Source organism: Schistocerca serialis, chromosome 1 (assembly GCF_023864345.2).
Source record: "Schistocerca serialis cubense isolate TAMUIC-IGC-003099 chromosome 1, iqSchSeri2.2, whole genome shotgun sequence".
NCBI classification, from domain to species: domain Eukaryota; kingdom Metazoa; phylum Arthropoda; class Insecta; order Orthoptera; family Acrididae; genus Schistocerca; species Schistocerca serialis.
The window spans coordinates 531,379,631-531,406,348 of NC_064638.1; the positions used below are offsets into that span (position 1 = coordinate 531,379,631).

General features: G+C 40.1%; 1 protein-coding gene across 2 annotated transcripts in view; it reads right to left on the reverse strand.

Annotated features, from left to right (window-relative positions):
• Positions 1-25,640, reverse strand: part of LOC126474981 (E3 ubiquitin-protein ligase RNF185-like) — a 66,857-nt gene extending 41,217 nt beyond the window's left edge. Inside the window, exons 1-5 of one of the 2 annotated variants that reach the window (XM_050102528.1) lie at positions 25,535-25,640; positions 25,315-25,414; positions 24,919-25,131; positions 23,061-23,192; positions 186-240 (exon numbers count right to left, since the gene is read on the reverse strand). In XM_050102528.1, the coding sequence (XP_049958485.1) occupies positions 186-240; positions 23,061-23,192; positions 24,919-25,097 (366 nt within the window). In that variant the 5' untranslated portion in view covers positions 25,098-25,131; positions 25,315-25,414; positions 25,535-25,640. The other variant, XM_050102518.1, reaches the window with a different exon arrangement.
• Between the last annotated feature and the right edge of the window lie 1,078 nt (positions 25,641-26,718).

A 26,718-nucleotide genomic window follows, 5' to 3' on the forward strand; every position in this document is an offset into this window, starting at 1 on the left:
AAGTTTATTTAAAAAAAAGTCTTCCAAAGTTCTGACAAAGAAGACAGAAAGAAATGACAATATAAACGAATTGTAATACTCAAACAATTAATGCTGTGTAAACTGTGTACAGAAAGGCAATATCTTCTACAAATTAGTGCTACACATCATGAAATGTGGAATTATTGTGACTAACAAATACATACCCCATTATTTTCAGGTTCAGTACGCTGTCCAGGAGGGCGTGGCGGAATCTTGTACCTGAAAGCATTAATTGGAACATTCACAAAATTACTGACACGTGTGTTCGTGATTTATAGTGCTTGTAAAGTGACAGCGTAACACAGATGTATTATTCTATGTATCTGTAGAACATCTTTATCTTCAATGTATTGTATTAATAATTATTTAAATAAAGGTATATTTTTGATGTATCATATTTTAAAATCAGAAAACAAAGTATAAAATAATTTCTCCTAGCCCCAGTCAACTTCCTAACCCATTACAGATAGTTCCGAAACTTCAGGTTACAATAGATAATAGTATGGAAATGAACTATTCTTGCATTAGATATGTTACAAATATTTTCACAACAACTAAAATTTCACAATAATAAATTTTAAGGACTATCTGTATGGGGTTATGAATCTATATGGGGCTAGGAGAAATTATTAAATATTTTTAGTTCAATTTAAAAACTTGGTATATTCAAAATATACTAATATTTAATAACTTTTTCTGCTTTTTTGTCTCGAGTCTGAAATATTTCGATGGATTTTAAAAATGTTGACAAGATTATAAGAGAGAAACGTTAAATTTCAGGTTTATTTCAGTGTTTTTTCACCTGATAATATCTGTTTAACTGTTATTATCCTACAAAATAGAACAATAAAACAAGCAAAATCATTTTATATGAATTTTTAAAAAGATTTTTTGTTTAATACCTGCAGCTTCGCCCTCACATACATATATAACACATCCCCACCACCACCACCACCACCACCACCACCACCACCATCCATCTCACCCCCCCACCCTCCCTCTCACTACCATCTCTGACCGCCAACCCCCCCAACCCCCTTTTCAGCCATCCCCTTTTGCATGTATACCCTATGAAATGTCTTCTGATACTATCTGACACCATGCTGGGTATCAAATGGTTAGGCAGAAATGAAAGCAATCTAATGAAAACTTGTTAAAAAGCTTGAGAAACAGAAAATGATCTCGGATCATTTACGATGAGCTGACAGTAAATAGACAATGAATCACAACCATGAAGGGTAAAACGCACACGCACGCGCGCGCACACGCAGACACACACCACTTTCATATTCAGATGCTTTCAGCTAATGCTTGTAAGTAGTGATCACAGAGGGGGTGGGTTGGTGCTGGAACAGAGGGGAGCAGTGAGTTAGGAAGTGGGTAGAGGGAAGAACAGGACAAGTGAGCATTAAGACCTATCACGCTGGAATGGAGTAAGCAGTGAGTTGCTGCACATGTTTTAACATAGATGTGCTGGGAGAAAAAGAGGAGGGGGGAGGTGGAACAGTAACAGGTAGAAAAACACAGTAAGAGTGAAAGATCTGAGATAAAGAAATGATTCAGGCAGGGAGCCATGATGGATGGATGGTGGTGGTGCTTTTGGATGTGGAGCACTCAACAGCATCATCAGTGCCCTTACAAAGAATTTACCATGTCATTCTCTTGTGGGCGAGGGGAGGATGCAGATGAATGTTGTCCCCATAGGTGGCGTTGTTTATAATGCACTGAAGTCCTTCCTCCCCAGCTATTCAGGGAGGAGGCCCAAAAGTTCACATCATCTCAAAAACAAAATGTGTGACACTGGTGTCAGTGAGGACAGTTGGCTGATTTCCAGCCAAACTGAGGCCTGCCCTGATGCCAATATATAAGGCACACACAGCCAAAATACCGAATGTGGCACCCACAAATTTCACAGAGTGGTCGTGGCTCCTGTTGGAAGAGGCAACTATGTTATATGTGCAGTTTTGTGAGCAGCACCTCTTATCATAGGTGCGGCCGGCATGAAGTCTGTCTGCCCTGCCCGTGTCATCAATCTGAGTGACCGCAGTTTCTTGTCTGCCGCCTCCATCCATTCAGTCCCCTACCAATGCACGATTCATCCACCACACAATGAGAGATGATTGCGTGCAAGAGGACAACACATTGGCATACAATACCATCCCAACAGGCTTCTTTGGCTGCTTTGTTGCCTATGTCACTTCTCTGTATTCCCGTGTGTTCAGATATCCAGCAAAATACCACCTCCTTACTATGGTTTTGGAGCGGCAGTAAGGTGTTATGGATGAACTGAATCTCTGGTCGATGACTTACATTTGACGAGTCCCTTGTAGCGTACTGAGCAAGTCAAAACATATGAGAAACTGTGTACTGTGATGCCCGTGAAACCACTCCAGGGCCATCATAATGTTATACAACTACTCATCACTCATCATAATTTATTTGTAAACTGTTCTGGAAGGTACATTTCTTGCGCTGCTTGAAGCTTACAAGCACTTGAGGCCTATGAAGATGTGAAGGTGGCAATTTGTTCTGTCCCTGGTTGTGTATTTTGAGGTACAACATCTGTAAGACAGTCAGTAGCACTTATCCCAAAAAGGAACACTTAAATCTTTCCATTCAAGCTCTGATTTCTCTTATTTTATTATGATGATCATTACTCCCAATGTAGGTGGGCGTCAACAAAATATTTTTGCATTTAGAAGAGAAAGTTGGTGATTGAAATTTCGTAAATAGATCTCGCCGCAAAGAAAACTGCCTTTGTTTCAGTGACTGCCGCCCCACCTCGCGTTATCATATTAGTGACACTCTCACCCCTATTGCACGATAACACGAAACGAGCTGCCCTTCTTTGCATTTTTTCAATGCCCGCCGTCAGTCCTACCTGGTAAGGATCCCACACCGCGAGGCAATACTCCAGCAGAAGACAGATAAGTGTAATGTAGGCTGTCTCTTTAGTGGGTTGGTCGCATCTTCTAAGTGTTCTGCCAACAAAGCGCAGTCTTTGTTTCGCCTTCCCCACAACATTATCTATGTGGTCTTTCCAATTTAAGTTGCTCGTAATTGTAATTCCTAGGTATTTAGCTGAATTGACAGCCCTTAAATTTGTGTGATTTATCATATACCCAAGATTTATCGGGTATCTTTTAGTACCCATGTGAAAGACCTCGCACTTTTCTTTGTTTAGTGCCAATTGCCATTTTTCACACCAAACAGAAATTCTCTCCAGATAATTTTGTAATTGGAATTGATCGTCTGATGATTTTACTAGACGGTAAATTACAGCGTCATCTGCAAACAATCTAAGGAGGCTGCTCAGATTATGACCTAGATCATTTATGTTAATCAGGAACAGCAGACGGCCTATGACACTACCTTGCGGAACACCAGATATCACTTCTTTCTACGCAATGATTTACCATCTATCGCTATGAACTGTGGCCTCTCTGGGAGGAAATCACAAATCCAGTCACACAACGGAGACGACACTCCATATGCACGCAATTTGATTAATAGTCGCTTGTGAGGAACGGTATAAAAAGCCTTCTGGAAATCTAGGACTATGGAATTGATCTGAGATCCCTTGTCGACAGCACTCATTACTTCATGGGAGTAAAGAGCTAGCTGTGTTGCACAAGAACGATATTTTCTGAATCCGTGTTGGTTATGCACCAATAAGCCATTTTCTTCAAGGTGATTCATAATGTTCGAGTACAGTATATGCTCCAAAATCCTACTGCAAATTGAGGTCAATGATATGAGTCTGCAATTCAATGGGTTACTCCTATTTCCTTTCTTGAATATTGGTGTGACCTGTGCTACTTTCCAGTCTTTGGGAACAGACCTTTTGTCAAGTGAGTGGTTGTATATGATTGCTAAGAAAGGTGTCATTGTGTCTGCATACTCTGAAAGGAACCTGACTGGTACACCATTTGGACCGGAAGACTTGCCTTTCTTAGTGATCTGAGTTGTTTCGCAACACCTAAGATATCTACTTTTATGTCACTCATGCTAACAGCTGTTCTGGTTTCGAATTCTGGAATATTTACTTCATCTTCTTTCATGAAGGAATTACGGAAAACTGTATTTAGTAACTCTGCCTTAGTATCGGTAATACTTCCATCGCTATCGCGAAGCGACGGTATTGACTGTTTCTTGCCACTGGTGTACTTTACATATGACCAGAATCTCTTTGGGTTTTCTGCAACATTTTGAGGCAATGTTCAATTGTGGAAACCATTACAAGCATCTCCCATTGACATACGCACTAAATATCAAGCTTCCATGAAACCTAGCCAGTCTTGAGATTTTGCGTTCTTCTGAATTTGGCATGCTTTTTTCGTTGCTTCTGCAACAGTGTTCTGACGTGTTTTGTGTACCACGGTGGGTCAGTTCCATCTCTTATTAACGTATGCAGTACGAATCTACCTATTGCTGTCAATACTGTATCTTTGAATTTGAGCCATATCTGGTCTACACTTCTATAATTAGCTTGGAAGGAATGGAGACATTCTCTTAGGAAGGCATCAAGCGAATTTTGATCTGCTGTTTTAAATAGATATATTTTGCATTTATTTTTAGAGGTTTTGGTTGATATGATTTCGAGCCTCGCTACAATGATCTTGTGCTCACTAATCCCTGTATCTGTCATGACGCTGTCTATTAGATCAGGATTATTTGGGGCTACGAGGTCAAGTGTGTTTTTGCAACCATTTACAATTTGTGTGGGCTCATGAACTAATTGTTCAAAGTAATTTTCAGAGAAAGCATTTAGTACAATTTCAGAAGATTTTTTCTGTCTACCACTGGCTTTGAACATGTATTTTTGCCAACAAATCGAGGGTAGATTGAAGTCTCCACCAATTATAGCAGTATGAGTGGGGTACTTATTTGTAATTAGATTCACGTTTTCTTTGAACCGTTCAGCTATTATATCATCTGAGTTGGGGGATTGGTAGAAGGGACCAATTATTATTTTGGTATGATTGTTGAGTATAACCTCACCTATAGTAATTTGCAGGAACTATCAATTTCAACGTCACTGCAAGATAAACTACTACTAACAGGCACAAACACACCACCATGTACTTTATTTAATCTATCCTTTCTGAACACGGTTTGCACCTCTGTACAAATTTCACCAGAATTATCTCACATTGCAGTAGTAGTTGGTGTTAGAGCTGCACCATTTTTAGATTGAAGTCAGTTGATAAGTATAGTTGCTTAGAGGAAGTCCCTCTACCTAAGGGCTCACCTTCAGAGGACGTCATGTTTCCAAGTAGAGAAGGAATTAGCGTATTTCATCAAAATATAAGCGTTATTCGAGATAAAGTTAGTGAACTGCTTATAGATGCTGACTTGAAATTACTGATATATTGGAGCACCACTTAAATAAATTGGCGATTCAGAGACTTCCTTTACCAGGATACAGATTAGCTGGCTGTTTTCCAAGGAGTTCCTTGAGGGGTGGGGGAGTGGCCATGTACGTACAAACCAGTATTCCATTTGAGTCCATAGACGTATCATGGCACTGCACTCAACAGATATTTGAATGTTGTGCACAGACAGTTGAACGCAGTGTAACTGAACTTCTAATTGTTGTTGTTTGTAGGTCCCCTAACTCTGACTTCAGAGCATTTCTGTTCAAACTAGTGAGGGTTCTTGATTTACTTTATAGGAAGTAGCAGAAACTAGTTATATGTGGTGACTTCAATATTAATTTTGTATATGATGTTGCAAGAAAAAGGATGTTGGTAGATTTCCTAAATCCATATGATCTGATGCAGATTGTGTTTTTTTTCCAACTAGGGTGCAGGGGAACAGTAGCACAGCCATAGAAAATATTTTTGTTCATTCTACATTACTAGATGGGCATTCTGTTAGTAAAAGTGTGAACGGCCTTTCATACCATAATGCACAATTTTTATCACTAAAATGCTTTTGTACTCAAACAAATGTCACATATAATTAGGAAAGTTAATCCAAAAGCAATAGACAGTTTTTTAAACCTTGTCAGGTAACAAGAGTGGCAGGATTTTTATAGTGCCGATAACATAGATGACAAATATGCTTTCCCTAATGCATTTCTCATGCTCTTTGAGAGTTGCTTTCCATTACAACATACCAAACGGGCTACAGCAATAAAAGGGAGCATGGGTGGTTGACTAGTGGGATAAGGATGTCGTGTAGAGCAACACGGGAATTATATCAAAATGTTAGAAGAAGTCACAATCAAGTTACAGTAGCCCATTACAAACAGTACTGTAAGGCGCTTAAAAACGTTATTAGGAAGGCAAAGAATATGTGGTACACAAATAGAATAGCTAATTCACAGGATGAAATTATAACCATATGGTCAGTTGTGAAGGAAGTATCTGGTCAGCAGCACAAGGTGAATGATATAAAGTCAGTTCGTAGTAAAAATATTTCTGTTACTGATAAATCAGATATATGTAACAATCTTTTCTGAGCAGTGCTGGTGAATTATATAAAAATTTAGTTTCTACAGGGAATCATATCACTCTCTCAGCAAATGCCTTTCCGAGATTGATGTCTGAAACACTCCTCTGTGATACAGACAAGGGGGAGGAGTCAATAATTAAATCACTGAAGACTAAGGACTCTCATGGATATGATGGAGAGCCTAGCAGAATATTAAAGTACTGTGATGCACATTGTAGCCCTGTATTTAGCCATATTTGTAATTTTTCCTTTAGGAATGGTCAGTTTCCTGAACGATTAAAGTACTCAGTAGTAAAGCCGCTTTATAAAAAGGGAGGAAGGGATATGGGGACTAGCTCACAATTGGTTCACCTCTTACTTTACCATCAGACAGCAAAAGGTCATTATTCACAATGTTGAGAATGGCTGTGCTGTGGGGTCTGAATGGGGTTCAGTCAAGTGGGGGGTGCCCCAAGGATCAATGTTGGGGCCCCTTCTGTTCCTTATATAGATAAATGATATGCCCTCTAGTATTACGGGTAACTCAAAATATATCTGTTTGCTGATGACACTAGCTTGGTAGTAAAGGATATTGTGTGCAACATTGGCTAGGTTTCAAATAGTGGAGTTCATGACCTAAGTTCATGGCTTGTAGAAAATAAACTAACGCTACATCAAAATAAGACTCAAGTTTTTACAGTTCCTAACATACAATTCAACAAAACCTGATGTTTTAATTTCACAGAATGGGCATATGATTAGTGAAACTGAACAGTTCAAATTTCTACATGTTCAGATAGATAGTAAACTGTAGTGGAAAGCCCATGTTCAGGGTCTTGTTCAAAGGCTTAATGCCGCCATTTTTACTATTCGAACGGTATCTGAAGTACGTGATTGCTCCACACGAAAATTAGTCTACTTTGCTTATTTTCATTTGCTTGCATCATATGGTATTATGTTTTGGGGTAATTCTTCACATTCTAAAAGGATATTTTTGACTCAGGTCAGGTGGTTCGGTCAATAAGTAGTGTTAAGTTCATGAACTTCTTATCGACCCCTGTTCATGAGTCTGGGTACTTTGACATTGGTCTCTCAATATACAGGGTGTCTCATTTATCTTTACCACCATAAACAACTGTTTGTGCAGATGCAAAATACAAAATTTTTCAAGCAAATGCTCTTTAGCTGTCAGAGGGACATCAATCAGCACGATTGCTTTCGTTGTGGCTTTGTTTTTTTACAAAGATATGAACAGCAGTACGACTTTTTGAAATGGCACCCTGTATTTTTTATTCGGTAATTCATTTCCTCTCCTAAAGACCTATTCAAAAATGTATCACACTGTACCATTCAATGAAACACAACGTTATTAATCACATAACACAACATTGACATTGACACTCGCAGCGCTTAGTGCAGGTACTTGGAGTAATGGAACACATCCACGTGCTGACATTGACAGAGGACAAATGTAAACATAAGGAGAATGCACACCCATCATTCCATCAAACATCGTCAGTTGAAGAGTTGTGCGAGCAGAATGCACACCAATGAAGATAAGGTAGAACTGCTACTCATCTATGGGGAATATAAGTTAGCAGAACAGTAATTGCAATACTAATTTCTTATGTACGAGTACATTTAGTACAGTAGTTTAGTCCTTTTAAATACTGTTGTGTAGAGTAGGCATACAGTAAAGGCTGTTCTTCCTACAAACTGCATCAACATAATGTTTATTTTATTGTTGTCGCTGAAGGTAGGCGAAATGCTACGCAGGCAGTGGAAATGTAGAGAGAGTGATATCCTGACAATAATCCACCTTCCCAACAGATTTTTTCTCGTCTTGTTGCGATGCTTCAGGAAACGGGAAGTTTCAACCCACGACAATGCAATTGTTGTAGCACTTGCACAGACAAAGCTGCTAAAGTTACTGTTCTCGTTTCCATTGCTATGAATCCACATGTGAGCACACGACAACTTTAACACAAGATTGGCATTCCTAAAACCAGTGTACATGGTATTCTTACATGTCACTGGTTCCATCCTTAACATGTACACCTACATCAAGAATTGCATGGGAATGATTTTCAGAATCGTGTACAGTTCTGTAAGTGGGCACAGCAGCAAATCCTCACCAACCCGAACTTCTTCTCCAATGTTCTATTTACTGATGAATGTTCCTTCTCAAACAAAGGACAGGTAAAGACAAGGAACGTCCGAAATGTGAAATAATTTGGGTAAAGGTCACGGTTAAAGCAGGCTCAGACATGGTAATTGGATGTCTCTATAGACCCCCTGGCTCAGTAGCTGTTGTGGCTGAGCATCTGAAGGATAATTTGGAAAATATTTCGAGTAGATTTCCCCACCATGTTATAGTTCTGAGTGGAGATTTTAATTTGCCGGATATAGACTGGGAGACTCAAACGTTCATAAGGGGTGGCAGGGACAAAAAACTGAGTGACATTTCTTAAAGTGCTTTATCTGAAAACTACCTTGAGCAGTTAAACAGAGAACCGACTCGTGGCGATAACATAGTAGACCTCCTGGTGACAAACAGACCCAAACTATTTGAAACAGTTAATGCAGAACAGGCAATCAGCGATCATAAAGCAGTTACTGCATCAATGATTTCAGCTGTAAATAGAAATATTAAAAAAGGTAGGAAGATTTTTCTGTTTAGCAAAAGTGACAAAAAGCAGATTACAGAGTACCTGACAGCTCAACACAAAAGTTTTATCTCAAGTACAGATAGCGTTGAGGATTAGTGGACAAAGTTCAAAACCATCGTACAATATGCGTTAGATGAGTATGTGCCAAGCAAGATTGTAAGAGATGGAAAAGAGCCACCGTGGTACAACAACCAAGTTAGAAAACTACTGCGGATGCAAAGGGAACTTCACAGCAAACATAAACATAGGCAAAGCCTTGCAGACAAACAAAAATTATGCGGAGCAAAATGTAGTGCGAGGAGGGCTATGCGAGAGGCGTTCAATGAATTCAAATGTATAGTTCTATGTACTGACTTGGCAGAAAATCCTAAGAAATTTTGGTCTTATGTCAAAGCGGTAGGTGGATCAAAACAAAATGTCCAGACACTCTGTGACCAAAATGGTACTGAAACAGAGGATGACAGACTACAGGCTGAAACACTAAATGTCTTTTTCCAAAGCTGTTTCACAGAGGAAGACTGCACTGTAGTTCCTTCTCTAGATTGTCGCACAGATGACAAAATGGTAGATATCGAAATAGGCGACAGAGGGATAGAGAAACAATTAAAATCACTCAAAAGAGGAAAGGCCGCTGGACCTGATGTGATACCAGTTCGATTTTACACAGAGTACACGAAGGAACTTGCCCCCCCTTCTTGCAGCGATGTGCCGTAGGTCTCTAGAAGAGCGTAGCGTTCCAAAGGATTGGAAAAGGGCACAGGTCATCCCCGTTTTCAAGAAGGGATGTCGCAGAACTATAGACCTATATCTCTAACGTCGATCAGTTGGAGAATTTTGGAACACGTATTATGTTCGAGTATAATAACTTTTCTGGAGACTAGAAATCTACACTGTAGGAATCAGCATGGGTTTCGAAAAAGACAGTCGTGTGAAACCCAGCTCGCGCTATTCGTCCACGAGACTCAGAGGGCCATAGACACGGGTTCACAGGTAGATGCCATGTTTCTTGACTTCCACAAGGCGTTCGATACACGATACAGTTCCCCACAGTGGGAACAAAGTAAGAGCATAAGGACTATCAGACCAATTGTGTGATTGGATTCAAGAGTTCCTAGATAACAGAACGCAGCATGTCATTCTCAATGGAGAGAAGTCTTCCGAAGTAAGAGTGATTTCAGGTGTGCCGCAGGGGAGTGTCGTAGGACCGTTGCTATTCACAATATACATAAATGACCTTGTGGATGACATCGGAAGTTCACGGTGGCTTTTTGCGGATGATGCTGTGGTATACTGAGAGGTTGTAACAATGGAAAATTGTACTAAAATGCAGGAGGATCTGCAGCGAATTGACGCATGGTGCTGGGAATGGAAATTGAATCTCAATGTAGACAAGTGTAATGTGCTGTGAATACATAGAAAGACAGAACCCTTATCATTTAGCTACAATATAGCAGGTCAGCAACTGGAAGCAGTTAATTCCATAAATTATCTAGGAGTACGCATTAGGAGTGATTTAAAATGGAATGATCATATAAAGTTGATCGTTGGTAAAGCAGATGCCAGACTGAGATTCATTGGAAGAATCCTAAGGAAATGCAATCCGAAAACAAAGGAAGTAGGTTACAGTACGCTTGTTCGCCCACTGCTTGAATACTGCTCAGCAGTGTGGGATCCGTACCAGATAGGGTTGATAGAAGAGATAGAGAAGATCCAACAGAGAGCAGCGCACTTCGTTACAGGATCATTTAGTAATCGTGGAAGCGTTACGGAGATGATAGATAAACTCCAGTGGAAGACTCTGCAGGAGAGACGCTCAGTAGCTCGGTACGGGCTTTTGTTGAAATTTCGAGAACATACCTTCACCGAAGAGTCAAGCAGTATATTGCTCCCTCCTACGTATACCTCGCGAAGGGATCATGAGGATAAAATCAGAGGGATTAGAGCCCACACAGAAGCATACCAACAATCATTCTATCCATGAACAATACGAGACTGGAATAGAAGGGAGAACCGATAGAGATACTCAAGGTACCCTCTGCCACACACCGTCATGTGGCTTGTGGAGTATGGATGTAGATGTAGATTGGTCCAGTGACAACCCACGATGGCTTAGACAGGTGGAACATCAGCGTAAATGGAGAGTTAACGTCTGATGGGGGATGCTTGGTACTACAATTATTGGCCCTTATTTCATTAATGGTAGTCTAAAAGGCACTGCATATGCCAACTTCCTCAGACGAATTGTTCCCCCTCTTCTGTATGAAGCGCCGCTAAGAACCAGAATTCTTATGTGGTATCAACACAATGGATGTCCAGCACATAATGCCTTGCACGCATGTCGTGTTCTGAACTGAAGGTATCCTGCCAGGTGAATTGGTCGAGGAGGAACAGTTACTTGACTTGCTAGGTCTCGTGACTTAAATCCTCTGGACTTTTTTTCTTTGGGGATGCATTAAAGACGTTGTCTATTGTGATATTCCAACTCCAGAGGACATGCAGGAATGTATTGTGCTTGCTTGTAATTCCCTTCAGCAGGCAACACTGGAAGCAGTATATAATTCTTTCATTCAACATGTGCACCAGTTTATTGGTGTCCAGGGTCACCACTTTAAGCACCTTTGAATGTTCTACTCCTGGGCAATGGTACAGGAGAGTCAAAGACAATTTTGTGTTATGTTTTTACTTTGTTTTCATTTGCTTTCTGACAACTCCAGAAAGTGGACGAGTTTGTGATCCTGGGCTCAAAATCAATGTTGTGTTATGTAATTAATAATGTTGCGTTTCAGTGAATGGTACATTGTGATACATATTTGAATAGGTCTTTAGGAAAGGAAATGAATTAACGAATAAAAAATACAGGGAGCCATTTAAAAAAGTCATACCGCTGTTCATATCTTTTTCACTCAGTTAATACTTGGCAGAAATCAATCCTGCATTTGGATCGGACTTCTTTAACTCTTGTGCAGAGAGGTGTGCAATATAACGCTTCATCCATTTCAATAAGCTACCACAATAATTCAAAAATCCTAGCAGTAATGCACGCGCTTTCAGATCAAAAATGAATAGTTTCCTCATAGGTCACTCCTATTCTGTCAAGGAGATCCTTGAAAAATAAGCTGATTCTTGTTGAATTGTTGATTGGGTTTAAGCAAACTTATGGCTTGACTTTTTTTGGGTTCATAAACATTTTATTTTTATCTGCTGTAATTTCATGTACTGACACTTTCAATGACCTTGGAGATTTGCTCCTCAATTTGGTCCTATGTAACTTCACATGTAAAAAAAACACACAGGAGGTAGGACCTGCTTTCTGTAGAGGCATTTCAAAATATTCAACAATTTGAAGCCCTTTGTTCACAGATGTGGTCAGCTGTTGGAGCCAGGTTCATTTCAAGTCAAATAGTAGGCCCAAAAGGCAGATACTGCCCTTAAATTTAAAACAGTGTCCCCCGTTGTGAGCTACGATGGGTGAAAACTATGATGAGCATGGTTGAAGTTGACACAAGCAGTGTTCTCAAGTGAGAACCTAAAACTAGTTTTGCTGGGCCTCGTTTACAGCCTTCTTATGGTCAGCTGAAGTTGCCTCGTGGACACTGTACAACTGGAGGAGTAGAAGGTCATGAAGTTATCCACAAACAAAGACCTTCTAACTGGGCTCCTCACTGCAGAGGAAATGCCATTGATAGCAACTGCGAACAGTGTGGTGCTTAGTACACTACCTCAGGGAGAAAGTAAAAGTGGTTTTCTTTGAGAACTGACTGACTAAGGAGTGACATACATCCACAAGGTCCCCATTCATGAAGTTGGTGAAGGATGTTTTATCTCCAAGTGGTTTCTTATACTTTTTCAAGATTGAAAAACATAGTGACTAAATGATTGCACTGTAAGGAAGACTTCTGTATCTCAGTCTCCAGAAGAATTAAGTTGTAAAGGGCAGAACAGCAACAGATGAAACCACACTATTAGAAGCAAAGGTGATCTCAGCATTAGAGGAGCCACATGAGGCAGATACTGAACTTGCGCTCTAATGTCTGTCTTATTCAGGTGATAAGGGATACATTCCGACAACTACTAGGGCTGGCATATTTCTTGCCTGGTTTCCATAAGGGAATTAATAGTGCTTCCTTCCAAGTGACAGGGCACTGTCCACCAAAACATGTCTGATTGAAATGAGGTGTACTGCCCTTGTCTGAAATCAATCTGAGTCCCAAACTTGTGTAGTGGAAGCGAAATGATTAATGGACATCAAGACTTCCTTCTCAGAGTTCCCCTTCCATTCTCTTATCACTAATCTCACTTGTGCTCTTACTGATCCGAAGGCACACGTTTTCTGTAGTAGGATGGTGTTCGAATAGCTGCGTAGTTGTGTGTCTGGTTTTGATGGCTGAGCATCATTCTTTATTCCACCAAAAAGCATGCTGTCACCTGAGGTGGTTGCCAGACTGGGGAATGCAAATGGTGGCATCTCATTGGATTGTGCAGGTAACAGGCTTTATCACCTCCTGCTGTTTGAAGGTGGCATGTTGACTGTACTGTGACCAATCTATCCTTTGAAGCATCCCTCTTTGTGGTCTCCTGACTATCTCCATCGAAGTCAGCAGTTGGACCTAGACCACAAAGTGGTCACTGGACTGGAAATTTGTGGCCGCTTCCCACTGAACTGAGTCTGTAGAAGCTGGGGAGCAAAAACAGATGTCACTGAGTGAAGATGACCCTATAACTGTAGAAAATTATGTCATCTAAGCAGAGGTCAAACAGCAGATACACACTAACCGGATGAGGTGCTCGATAATTTGACCCCTGCAGCAAGTGGTAGCTAAGCCCCATAGCACATTGTGTGCACTGAGGTCATCCATGAATAGCAATGAGCATGGAGTGCCTGAAAGAGCTCTGTCAGTGCATCTGCATCCAACAGATCACGAGGTGGGAAATGTAAAGAATACACTCTTATCTTAACTGGTGTGAGAACTTCCACAGCAACTTGCTGTATTGGTGAGGAGTGTCATCTCTCTTTGATGAAAGCAGCCATTCCACCCTTTGCCCTGTCTCCAGTATCATCATCCTACCTCTGGAGGTGGTAGTCCTTTAATGCAGATGTGACGAAGAATTTAAAATGAGTTTCTTGTAAGCAGATGATGAACAATCTTTTCTGGACCAGGATCTACAATTCCTCCAACTGCAATTAGTACTCATCTAAGTTTCACTCCAATACAGAAAGACCTGTTAGAGCCATTGAGTAGCATCAGCTGTTCTTGTCCTTCTCCCTTGGTGATGGTGATTTATCCAAGAGGTCAGAGGAAACACTACACAGATGGTGCCCAGCACTCTAGTTCCTCCACGTGGAAATCAGTATCTGCAATCAGAAAGTGAGAGTGCTTACCAATCCAATGATTTTGCTGCCACTTTCTTCGATTTTGAATGACTTTTTTTAAGAGTTGTCCTTACTTATGAGATGAGTTGGTTGCATGGATAGAGAGGACAGCTTAGTGGGCTCCTGATGGTGTGAAGTGGTATGTACCAATTCCGTTGTTAATGCCTTCTGAACGGTTTCAGGGTGTAACCTTCCTCACTGCCCAGTACGTGAAGGTGAGGCAAAAGATGTAAAGAACACACTGTGATCTTAACTGGTATGAGAACTTCCACTGCAGCTGCTTGTAATGCCATGGTAATAGGAAAAGGTGAAGAGTGTCATCTATCATTGAGAAAAACAGCCATTCCACATTTAGCCCTGTCTCCAGTAACCTCATCCTTCCTGTACAGACAGTAGTCCTGCACTCCAAAAAACACAACATTCCACTGGTGAGCCTAACGATGGTCCCTGAATTAGGTCCAGAATTTATGGAGGAAGAGGTTTGGTGGTGCTGGCCAGCCCCATCTTGGGAAACCCAGGGTCGCTGTGCCTTTATCCAACCACTGTTGCTGGAGCTTCCCGGAAAAACACAGCCCTTCCTTAAGTAGGTTGTGTGACATTCATTTTCCGGTCCCTCCACCGAGAAATGTTTGACTTGGGTGACCCTACAATTAGCTATGCAACTGCTGGCATAGCCCCCAGCCACAACGGTTATGCGAGTTCTCCTGCCTGGTAAGCAGGTGCCTGCAGTAAGGTCGTGTATCCTGGGAGGTAGCCGAGATGGAATTAAAGAGAAAAGGAATGAGGGGAGATAAAACAAGCTGGGATTAGATGAGATACGATGTACTTTTTATTCTATGGATATATAACAAGATGATTCTCCAGCATGATGAACATGACAGAAAACAAGAATATACAATAAATATTTACAAACAAAATCAGATTTACTAATGAATCTTCCACAAATTCCAAGTGAAATGGTCTTCACAGGTCAGGACAGGAAAAAAAGTCTTAAGCATATTTCCATTCAAAAGGTAATAATAAATCTGTCAGAAAATATGCAAATATTCAACACAATGAAGTGTAGATGATAATTGTTAGCTATTGTGACCGCATATCGTTAAGAGAGGTGTAAACAAAATTTGTCAAAAACGATAAAAAATTTTGTTGCCACCAGATAGTTCTGTAGCATATTAGAAATACTGTCTACAATTTTCACGGATTAACTCGAATTACAAATGATAAAAAAAAATCTCCCTTGTTTCAATCACTGCGCAACACCACTAGATGACACTCTTCTTGTTTGTGATGTTTTATTACTTCCTGGTGTCAAAAAGCATCGGAAGAACGTAGTAACCAGGAGAAAGAAAACTGGCATTCTATGGATCAGAGCGTGGAATGTCAGATCTCTTAATCGGGCAGGTAGGTTAGAAAATTTAAAAAGGGAAATGGATAGGTTAAAGTTAGATATAGTGGGAATTAGCGAAGTTCGGTGGCAGCAGGAACAAGACTTTTGGTCAGGTGAATACAGGGTTATAAATACAAAATCAAATAGGGGTAATGCAGGAGTAGGTTTAATAATGAATAAAAAAAATGAGAGTACAGGTAAGCTACTAGAAACAGCATAGTGAACGCATTATTGTGGCCAAGATAAGACACGAAGCCCACGTCTACTACAGTAGTACAAGTTTATATGCCAACTAGCTCTGCAGATGACGAAGAAATTGATGAAATGTATGATGAGATAAAAGAAATTATTCAGGTAGTGAAGGGAGACGAAAATTTAATAGTCATGGGTTACTGGAATTTGAGAGTAGGAAAAGGGAGAGAAGGAAACATAGCAGGTGAATATGTATTGGAGCTAAGAAATGAAAGAGGAAGCCGCCTGGTAGAATTTTGCGCAGAGCATAACTTAATCATAGCTAACACTTGGTTCAAGAATCATGAAAGAAGGTTGTATACATGGAAGAATCCTGGAGATACTAGAAGATATCAGATAGATTATATAATGGTAAGACAGAGATTTAGGAACCAGGTTTTAAATTGTAAGACATTTCCAGGGGCAGATGTGGACTCTGACCACAATCTATTGGTTATGCACTGTAGATTAAAACTGAAGAAACTGCAAAAAGGTGGCAATTTAAGGAGATGGGACCTGGATAAACTGACTAAACCAGAGGTTGTTACAGGGTTTCAGGGAGAGCATAAGGGAACAACTGACAGGAATGGGGGAAAGAAATACAGCAGAAGAAGAATGGGTAGCTTTGAGGGATGAAATAGTGAAGGCAGCAGAGGATCAAATAGATAAAAAGATGAGCGCTAGTAGAAACCCTTGGGTAACAGAAGAAATATTGAATTTAATTGATGAAAGGAGAAAATATAAAAATGCAATAAATGAAACAGGCAAAAAGGAATACAAATGTCTCAAAAATGAGATCGACAAGAGGTGCAAAATGGCTAAGCAGGGATGGCTAGAGGACAAATGTAAGGATGTAGAGGCTTGTCTCACTAGGGGTAAGATAGATACTGCCTACAGGAAAACTAAAGAGACCTTTGGAGAAAGGAGAACCACTTGCATGAATATCAAGAGCTTTGATGGAAACCCAGTTCTAAGCAAAGAAGGGAAAGCAGAAAAGTGGAAGGAGTATATAGAGGGTCTATACAAAGGTGATGTACTTGAAGACAATATTATGGAAATGGAAGAGGATGTAGATGAAACGGGAGATATGATACTGCGTGAAGAGTTTGAGAAAGCACTGAAAGACCTGAGTCGAAACAAGGCCCCGGGAGTAGACAACATTCCATTGGAACTACTGACGGCCTTGGGAGAGCCAGTCCTGACAAAACTCTACAATCTGGTGAGCAAGATGTATGAGACAGGCAAAATACTCTCAGACTTCAAGAAAAATACAATAATTCCAATTCCAAAGAAAGCAAATATTGACAGATGTGAAAATTACTGAACTATCAGTTTAATAAGTCACAGCAGCAAAATACTAACGCGAATTCTTTACACATGAATGGAAAAACTGATCGAAGCCGACCTCGGGGAAGATCAGTTTGGATTCTGTAGAAATGTTGGAACACGTGAGGCAATACTGACCCTACGACTTATCTTAGAAGAAAGATTAAGGAAAGGCGAACCTACGTTTCTAGCATTTGACAATGTTGATTGGAATACTCTCTTTCAAATTCTGAAGATGGCAGGGGTAAAATACAGGGAGCGAAAAGCTATTTACAATTTGTACAGAAACCAGATGGCAGTTATAAGAGTCGAGGAAGTCTTTTCTGAAAGTATTTGTATTGAGTGTAGCCATGTATGGAAGTGAAACGTGGACGATAAATAGTTTAGACAAGGAGAGAATAGAAGCTTTCGAAATGTGGTGCTACAGAAGAATGCTGAAGATTACATGGGTAGATCACATAACTAATGAGGAGGTACTGAATAGAATTGCGGAGAAGAGGAGTTTGTGGCACAACTTGACTAGAAGAAGGGATCGGTTGGTAGGACATGTTCTGAGACATCGAGGGATCACCAATTTAGTATTTGAGGGCAGTGTGGAGGGTAAAAATCGAAGAGGGAGACCAAGAGATGAATACACTAAGCAGATTTGGAAGGATGTAGGGTGCAGTAGGTACTGGGAAATGAAGAAGTTTGCACAGGATAGAGTAGCATGGAGAGCTGCATCAAACCAGTCTCAGGACTGAAGACCACAACAACAACAACAACGTGGACCCGTGTAAGTCGTGTTATCTTTGCCTTTTGCTAGCTATCTTTCGCAGCTATCTTTGGCAGCTGTTACTGTCTGTGCTGCAGAAATATAAACATTTCAGTTCTGCTGTTAGTGTGAGAATTATGAATGTGTTCAAGCTTTTTTTGTATGGTTTACCATTTAAAATACCAAGGTATAGTGATAAAATGTCTAAGAAAGTGGCTACAGCTCACCATTTGTGTGTGAATGAACAGTTTCTACAAGTGAGTCAACATAATTCACTGGAAGATAATTGTGAAGCTAAGATGATGAGCAGTTCACAGAAGAAACTTTGAACTGGTGAAGAGTTTCAGTCCACTAAAGACGAAGTGAATAGTGGTTTTAGGATAACTGATTTAGAAATTATGTGTTATATTTTAGTAATTCGTGTGCATGTGGTAACTGTGGCAATAAATCTGTAAGATTATATGACAGCAATGACAAAGATGGTATTGTGTGTAATATGCTCTTTTTCGTGACAGCTGTCAAACTGACATTCAATACAAAACATCAGCTGCTAAGAATTGGGTGTATGAAGCCAACATAAGATTCTGCTATGGGATGTGTTGGTGTTTTATGTTACAATAATGGCAGAATTGAAGTGTTGAAGAGAGCTGGTATAGATCCTGGTGTGTTTACAACGGAAGCATTCTACACCATCAACGAGAGGGGCTGTTAAGTCAGTTCTTGGGAGGGGGAAGAGGCACTCTTCCAACCTTCAGTCTCATTTAGATGAGTACTGTTGGCGGAAGAGTGTCCCTGAGGGCTATTGTGTTTTCCTGGTTTTTTAAGGGCTGTTAGTAAAATGTATATGCTGAAAGTGGTTGGTTAGGGTGGTTTGAGTTGGTGGCTGCAGCTCAGGGTGGGGTGGGTGGTTTATTTCGTGTTAAGAGTGTTTGTGTGTGTGTGTGTGTGTGTGTGTGTGTGTGTGTGGGGGGGGGGGGGGGGGGTTGGTTTGTGTTTTAGTTGTGGAGGATCTATTTTGTTGAGTTGTAGTGTGTGATTGAGATTTTTTTATGTTGCATTTGGTTTTTGTTTTATTTTGGGGTGAGGTTGGGTTGGTTGGGTGGGGGGGGGGGGGGGGTGAGGTTTGGGTGGGTCCAGTCTTTCTTTTGGTTGAGTATTTTTTCGTTGGTTTGTGTGTGTGTGTGTGTGTGTGTGTGTGTGTGTGTGTGTGTGTGTGTGTGTGTGAGAGAGAGAGAGAGAGAGAGAGAGAGAGAGAGAGAGAGAGAGGTGGCCAACCTAGTTTGTGGTGCCGGAACTTTTTTGTGGTAAGTTTTTATTTCTTTATTTTTATTGTATGTGTTGTGTGTTGGGTTCAATCCCAATGTGTGGCTGTGAATGTTGGTATTGGTACCGGGAGATGTTTTTGAGCTATATAGGTCAAGAGAGGTGTTTGATCTGGGTGTATACGTGGACAAGGGGGGGGGGGGGAAAAAAAAAAAAAAAAAAAAAAAAAAAAAAAAAAAAAAAAAAAAAAAAACCTGGATTTTTCCCAGATTTCCCAGTTTAAAATACACTTTCTCCCAGGTGAAAATACACTTTTTCTGTGTTCAGGAACAGTATACTCTTCTTTGGCACTGGAAAAGTCATAAATCCCTTGAATGTTTATGGTTTTATATACCGACGTAGCATTTCCCGGCACTTTAGAAAACAAAACTCGGGGGGGTGGGGGGAACGTGTTTTGAAAGACCTTTGATGTGCAGCAGCATGTACACTGCATATTTTCATATTACGATGGTATAAATCTGAATTCCAACAAATACCGCATGTCACTTTCTGAAGCACTGAAATCGAGATTGCGATGCACTTTCATAAGCCAGTCATAGCTCATGTCACATGATCTAGGCAGCTGATGACAGCATAAGACACATGATGCAGTCAGTCAATAGCAAGATCATCCTTAACTAGCACGAATACACAAATAATGAAAGTTAATAGTTTAAATTAATATACATAGCATTCACATAAGAAGATTAATAAGCTGGAAGAGAAGCTAAGCTGCCACATATTATGTTGATCTTTTTTGCGTATGTTACACTTTAAGATACATCACACAAATGTGCCAGTAAATTTTTAATAATGATGTAAAGGTCTGATCTTCTGGGCCCAAAATTCTTCTAAATGGTCGTCCTCAAAGAGTTGATTTTTAAATGAGTGTCAAACACTTTGTGATTTAAGAAATTCATCGTACATTCTCGCACATAGTTCATCTTGCGTAAACAGAAATTTACTTTTTAATGTAACACTTTTCAAAACACCAATAGCAACATTTTCCTGCGACGTGTTAGAAAGAGGTTCGTTTCAGCAGTTGCCAGAGAGCGCCAGATAACAGGCATCACCGCACTTGCGCAGCTACGATGATGCAGGAAACCCGATGTTCCTACGTGTAAAACATTAAAAGATCTTACACTATGACATAAAAGAAACAAGACATCAGAGGATGCTTCAAGAGCATCGGAATTTCATGAACCATACTAAAATGCATAATTCGGCTTAATGTGCACATTCGTATGTCCAGGTTCGGATGCTAATTTTCTTGGAGTACCAGTACTGTATTATCTTATGTTTGGTTCTTTATTATGGCATAATGCCATGCGTGCGCTTGAAATGCAGCGAACTGTTGAAACTAGCCAACACTGAAATTAAACACTTTGTTTCAAATAAACTGACTGCCTCAACGGAAAAGATTTAATAAAAGCCAAATCTCTTTAGCAAACCGACAAAAATAACTTCAAAGCCAATTAATGCTTGACTGTCAGAAAGGTGGAAATAAAATCTGAAACTAATAACATATTTCAGCCTTCCGTAATTATGCGAGCGTATTTTAATTCATTTGCTAGCGCCCGGCCACAAAAATCGATTTTGTTTTCATTTAACGTGAGAGCAATAAACGAAGAGGAACATAAACACAGGTCATGTGAAGACGATCCACTTCCTCACAACAACTTGGACTGCTCTGTGCATCAGCTCCAGATCTACTATATTTCCGAACTGAGACAATACTAGATAGTAGCACCTAGCCACACTTCTGTAACCAGAAGCAACTGCTCAAGCCCAGGAGCCTGCCCATAACTGCTCAAACGAATGTAATTTAAACAGTTGTCACGTCACGCTCATCGAAGGCAATTTGTTGTTAGGAAGCATTGCAGTCTTTCTAAAGCCTTTGACTCACTTTGCTGTTGGCAGACGCTCTTCTGAGCACTGTGTTTTGTTGTTGTATACGACTCATTTCCCTTGCAACTTAAATTTCATTTCCGTTTTCTATTTTTCTCTTGATCATGTCTTGTTGCTGCAGAATTATTCTGCAGTAGAGTATCAGTTCTTACCAGCCAAAATCACAAAAATTTAACTGAAAACTACAACAATGAAAAATTCTCGGAATTCTAAACAATTCCCGGGTTTTTCCCGGACGAAAAAATTCGCGGGTTTTTCCCAGATCTCCCGGGTCGTATACACCCTGTTGATCCTAATTTATGGGATCGGGAGCTGCTGTTGGGCTATATAGGTCAAGGGAAGTGTTCGATCCCAATGTGTGGCTGTGAATGTTGGTATTGGTATCGGGAGATGTTTTTGAGCTACAAGGGAAGTGTTTGATCCCAATTTATGGGATTGGGAGATGCTACTGAGCTATACAGGGTGAGTCGTGTAAGACATAACACCCCCTTTATTTCAGGGGCGATTGCACGTATCGGCATGCGGTTTTCGGCGAATCATAGTGGACTATGGGGGAACAACATTTATACTGACGAAGATAATGAGGCAAGTACGTTTTTTAAATGGGACGCTATACCTTTTTTACAATCATTTGAACGCTCTGGGAAAGACGCGTATAGTGATGTAACACATGTTGCTATTGTGATTCAAACTTTGCTTAAAAGAGGGCGGATGAGGATTTACCTACGTGGCGTAGGAAGTGCATGCTGCATAGAGCACAGCAATTCAGCCTGCGGGTCGCGCGAGGCATGCTTACAATCTGCAGCTGCTTCCGACCGCCTTGACCTTCAATCGTACAATATTTCCCATCGTCTTTAAAGCGAAGTTTGAATCACAATAGCAATATACATTAAATCACTATATGCGTCTTTTCCAGAGCATTCGAATGATGGCAAAAAAAGTATAGCATCCCATTTAAAAAAGATGTACTTGCCTCATTATCTCGGTCAATATAAACGTTGTGATTATTGTGCATGTACCACAGTATGTGCCCATATGATTCGCCGAACACCGCTTGTCGATATGTGCAATCGCCAACAGTATAATGGGTGTGTTACGTCTTATGCGACTCACCCTATATAGGTCAATGGAAGTGTTCGATCTCAATTTATGGGATCTGGAGCTGCTGTTGAGCTATATAGGTCAAGGGAAATGTCCGATTCCAGATGATATTGTGTTTAGAGGAACTTGGGGAGTTTTGTGATGTTTTTTTTCGTCGTTTTGCGTGGTTTTGTATGGGGGTGGGTGTCTAAATTTGTTTATATTTAGTTTGCCCCACCCAAAAACCCCCAATTTCCCACGCATGTCCCATTAGTGTCATTAGGCTTTTTGTGGAACGTGTGGGTGTTTGTTTTTCAATGTATTTTCGTCTTTATAATGTGTACGTAACGAGTTTATATGCGCCATATTGGTATCGTGGTTTATGGTCATTTCAGCCGTATTTGTGACGTCATGGGTCAAAGCAGATGGGCAGGATCGGACGCTTCTGTATTTCCCAACGTAATCTCTACCATCTTCCAAGCAAAGGAAACAGGTCAGATAAGCCAGCAACAAGTAGACACAGTCATATACAACTGCATGAAGTAATCATGAACTACGCAGCAACAAACTTACCTAGGATCCTCTTGTTTGGTGCTCCCTCTTCCATACAATGGAACTACTTTCTCCTTGCTGATTGCAGCCTTACATACAGGGCACATCTGACGGTTTGGCCTCGTTTCAAGCCATTGGTGTAAACATGGCCAACTGAAATAATGTAAGCCTTAAGAGAATCATGTTTCAAAACACAAAGCAGTATACACATTTAATATCTGAAATTATATTTAAGCATATAGGAAAGTTATATTTCTAGCATGAAGATCAATGCTACTAATAAATTAAGATTACAAAGCGAATTCCTACACAGAAACTACAAAAAGGTGGAACCTCCACTGTTTAAAGCTGATGGTGGCACGAAATAGCAACATGAATTTCAATTTGTAATAGCTTGCCAATAACATGTCCTTTAATTAGTTGACATCTGTTCAAGATACTAAATCCCTGCCGCTAATTTCATACCAGTAGCAAAATAACAGAACCAAATACTAATTTTTGAGTCCCATATAAATCTACTATCCACAGTTAAATCTGAACAGTGAGTTTTTAATGGAAACACTGAACCTACCGAAACTATCTCCTTAATCTCCTGACACAAACAAATTAACATTGAAATCTATTATGTGAAAACTTATACTGTACTAAGTCTTATAATTATTCTCAATGTTCTACCCCTAATTGTGCACATTTGCCACATCACTACATCAAGACTACATGATAATCTCAAATATCTATCCGACCATCCTGAATTTTTAATAGCTTATGTACAGATACAAATAAACAAGATACGGAAGATCATCCTGAACACTGACAGTCAACACACAAAACTATACTGCACAGACATCTGTCTAGCAATTGTTTTATATACAAGTGCTATAAAAAAGTGAGTGGTTTTACTGTAGGCTCTAGTGTAATAGTTATCGGTTCTCTTGTTATGTACCTCTGCTGCACAGTTTTGAATTACTTGACCAATGTGTTAAAGTGACAGTTGGATCTAAATGGGAGTTTTTATACAGATAGTTTCACAAGTTCAAGAATTTTGTTATTGTGAGCATTACAGTACAATATGCTAACGAAATTTTTTTCAAGAAAATCACTAGGGAGACATGTTGCTATGGCTGGCTGATTTGAGGGGGGGGGAGGCTAGTGAAGGGGGGGGGGGGCAGCGAGGTAATTTGGTCCCATCGGATTAGGGAAAGTTGGGGCAGGAAATCGGCCATACCCTTTCAAAGGAATCATCCCCGCATTTGCCTGAAGCAATTTAGGGAAATCACAGAAAACCTAAATCAGGATGGCCGGATGAAGATTTGAACCATTGTCCTCCCAAATGCCAGTCCAGTGTGCTAACCACTGTGACACTCTGCTTCATTGGTGTTGTGGGTGTGGTCAATAAAACCAGTAACAAATCAGTCAATGGAATAATACTACTAAAACAATAGTGGGAGGCACTAAAGAAAAGAACTATCAGTAGTGCAGCTTCCTAAGAACTACCTCCTCAAACATATCAGTCTAGTAACAATGTGAGCTACCCAACATAAAAAAAAATTGAACAGTAGCAGTTTTACACCCATCCTGCTCATCAGATCTGGGTTCTTGTATATCTGAATAAGAACCAAAGGGGAAGTGTTTCACAATAATATGAATTGGAAACACTGAATCACTGAATATGTGGAATAGTTGTTACGAAGACACGATAAACTATTTGATATTAACCAGCAGATGACAGATGGTAACATAACTAAGAATACCGGTACACTGCAAGGAGAATCTGTTTCTATTGCTACTCCAGTGTGTGTGTGTGTGTGTGTGTGTGTGTGTGTGTGTGTGTGTGTAGTTATAACAAAGTAGGAAACTCCAGAAAAACGTAGCAACATACCAAAACAGATGACCACACAAGCTCACTACAGCATCTCTTGCAGTATCTAAACAAATGTTACATTCGAACATTCGTTCGTCTTTTTCCTTGTCTTTTTCTTTTTCTTCGCCATTGTTACTTCTGGAAGGTCCTGGTTCACTGCCACTACGGGAAGGCCCTGCTTCACTTGTGATTGTCATTTCTCGAATTTGGTAATGAATACGGGCAATATTACTGAAAATTAAAAAACAAATATCACGGTATCAGTGACACTGTTTTCGAAGGTGGGTGTGGAACAATTACGATGTACAGCATCCTGTTTATGGGTAATCAGCGAATGATAATCATGACAACGCTATCACTGAAAATAAACTTTTGTTCGTAACACAATCTGACAAATCACGATACTGTGCTTACCGGCCAAGTAACAGCTAGACATTAACATCATAAAATTCTTCAAACACTTTCAAACTACTGCACCATACTTCTACAAACGTAAAAGCTTAGGTCATTTTCTCTGAAAAGTAATAAGCAAAGATCAAACATATACCACCGTCAGCAGCAAAAAAACTTTAATAAAAATTACACTGAACAGTCCAACAGCAAATTTTAACAAAAACACTGTCTATCAAATTACATTCATCTGATCACGTTATTATCTTTGACCTTCGTGTTACAAACAACACCAGCCAAACGTTTCTGATTGGTGAGTACAAGGTTGTCACAGATGAACAATAAATACAACTTTATGTAGAGCCGACGTGTACTAATCAGGGAGTTTAGAAAGCAACCTCCTTGATATAGTCATAAGCTTATATAAAAACGTATTTTTATAGAACTAGGAAATAATAGTTCATAATACTGGTTACTAATATTAACAGTGTTTAAAAAGTTTCCAGTATTTTGATCACGACCCAATTTTTTATTTTGGCAGTTGTACGCAAACTACAGTATTAGAAATGTTATTATTTCACTTAATATAAGTGTCTGCTGTCTTAACTAGGTACATTTTCAATGGCGATAGTGTGTTTTAATAATTTCGGAATATTTAAGAAGTTTCCTATGCTGTTCGTACATACATTATTTCTATAAACCACGTAATTGACAGATAAGGTTGCCACATGCCTCAATTTTGTAGGGAACATCTCTACCTTTCCATAACTGTCCCGTGACCCTATAACGCGACACACAAGTCCCTAATTTTTGGTTAGTTTTACAGTTTGGTTGGTTGGTTGGTTGGTTGTGTTGGGGAAGGAGACCAGACAGCGAGGTCATCGGTCTCATCGGATTAGGGAAGGACAGGGAAGGAAGTCGGCCGTGCCCTTTGAAAGGATCCATCCCGGCATTTGCCTGGAGCGATTTAGGGAAATCACGGAAAACCTAAATCAGGATGGCCGGACGCGGGATTGAACCGTCGTCCTCCCGAATGCGAGTCCAGTGTCTAACCACTGCGCCACCTCGCTCGGTAGTTTTAGAGTTTTATTTCCATATTCTTAAGTTCATTACCTTTCTCTTCTTAGCCAAAGCCAGCATGTATAAAATACACCAGAGAGCGACTAAACAATGCATTAGAAAAGCCAATTATTTCGCCTCATCGTTGCCATAATGACGCAGACTAGGTAGGTGAATTTACGGAGTGAGCGAGTGAAGGAGTGTTTACATCTTCCGTATTTTCGCGGTTTCGTAAGAGGCTAACGTTATTCATATTTTCGTGATTTTAGGGTTTTTCGAAGTCCGATTCATGTGTGAAATGCTTAATAGATTACAAAAACCAGTGACAGTGTATGCAGTGGTGACAACATAATGACACAATGAAACCCT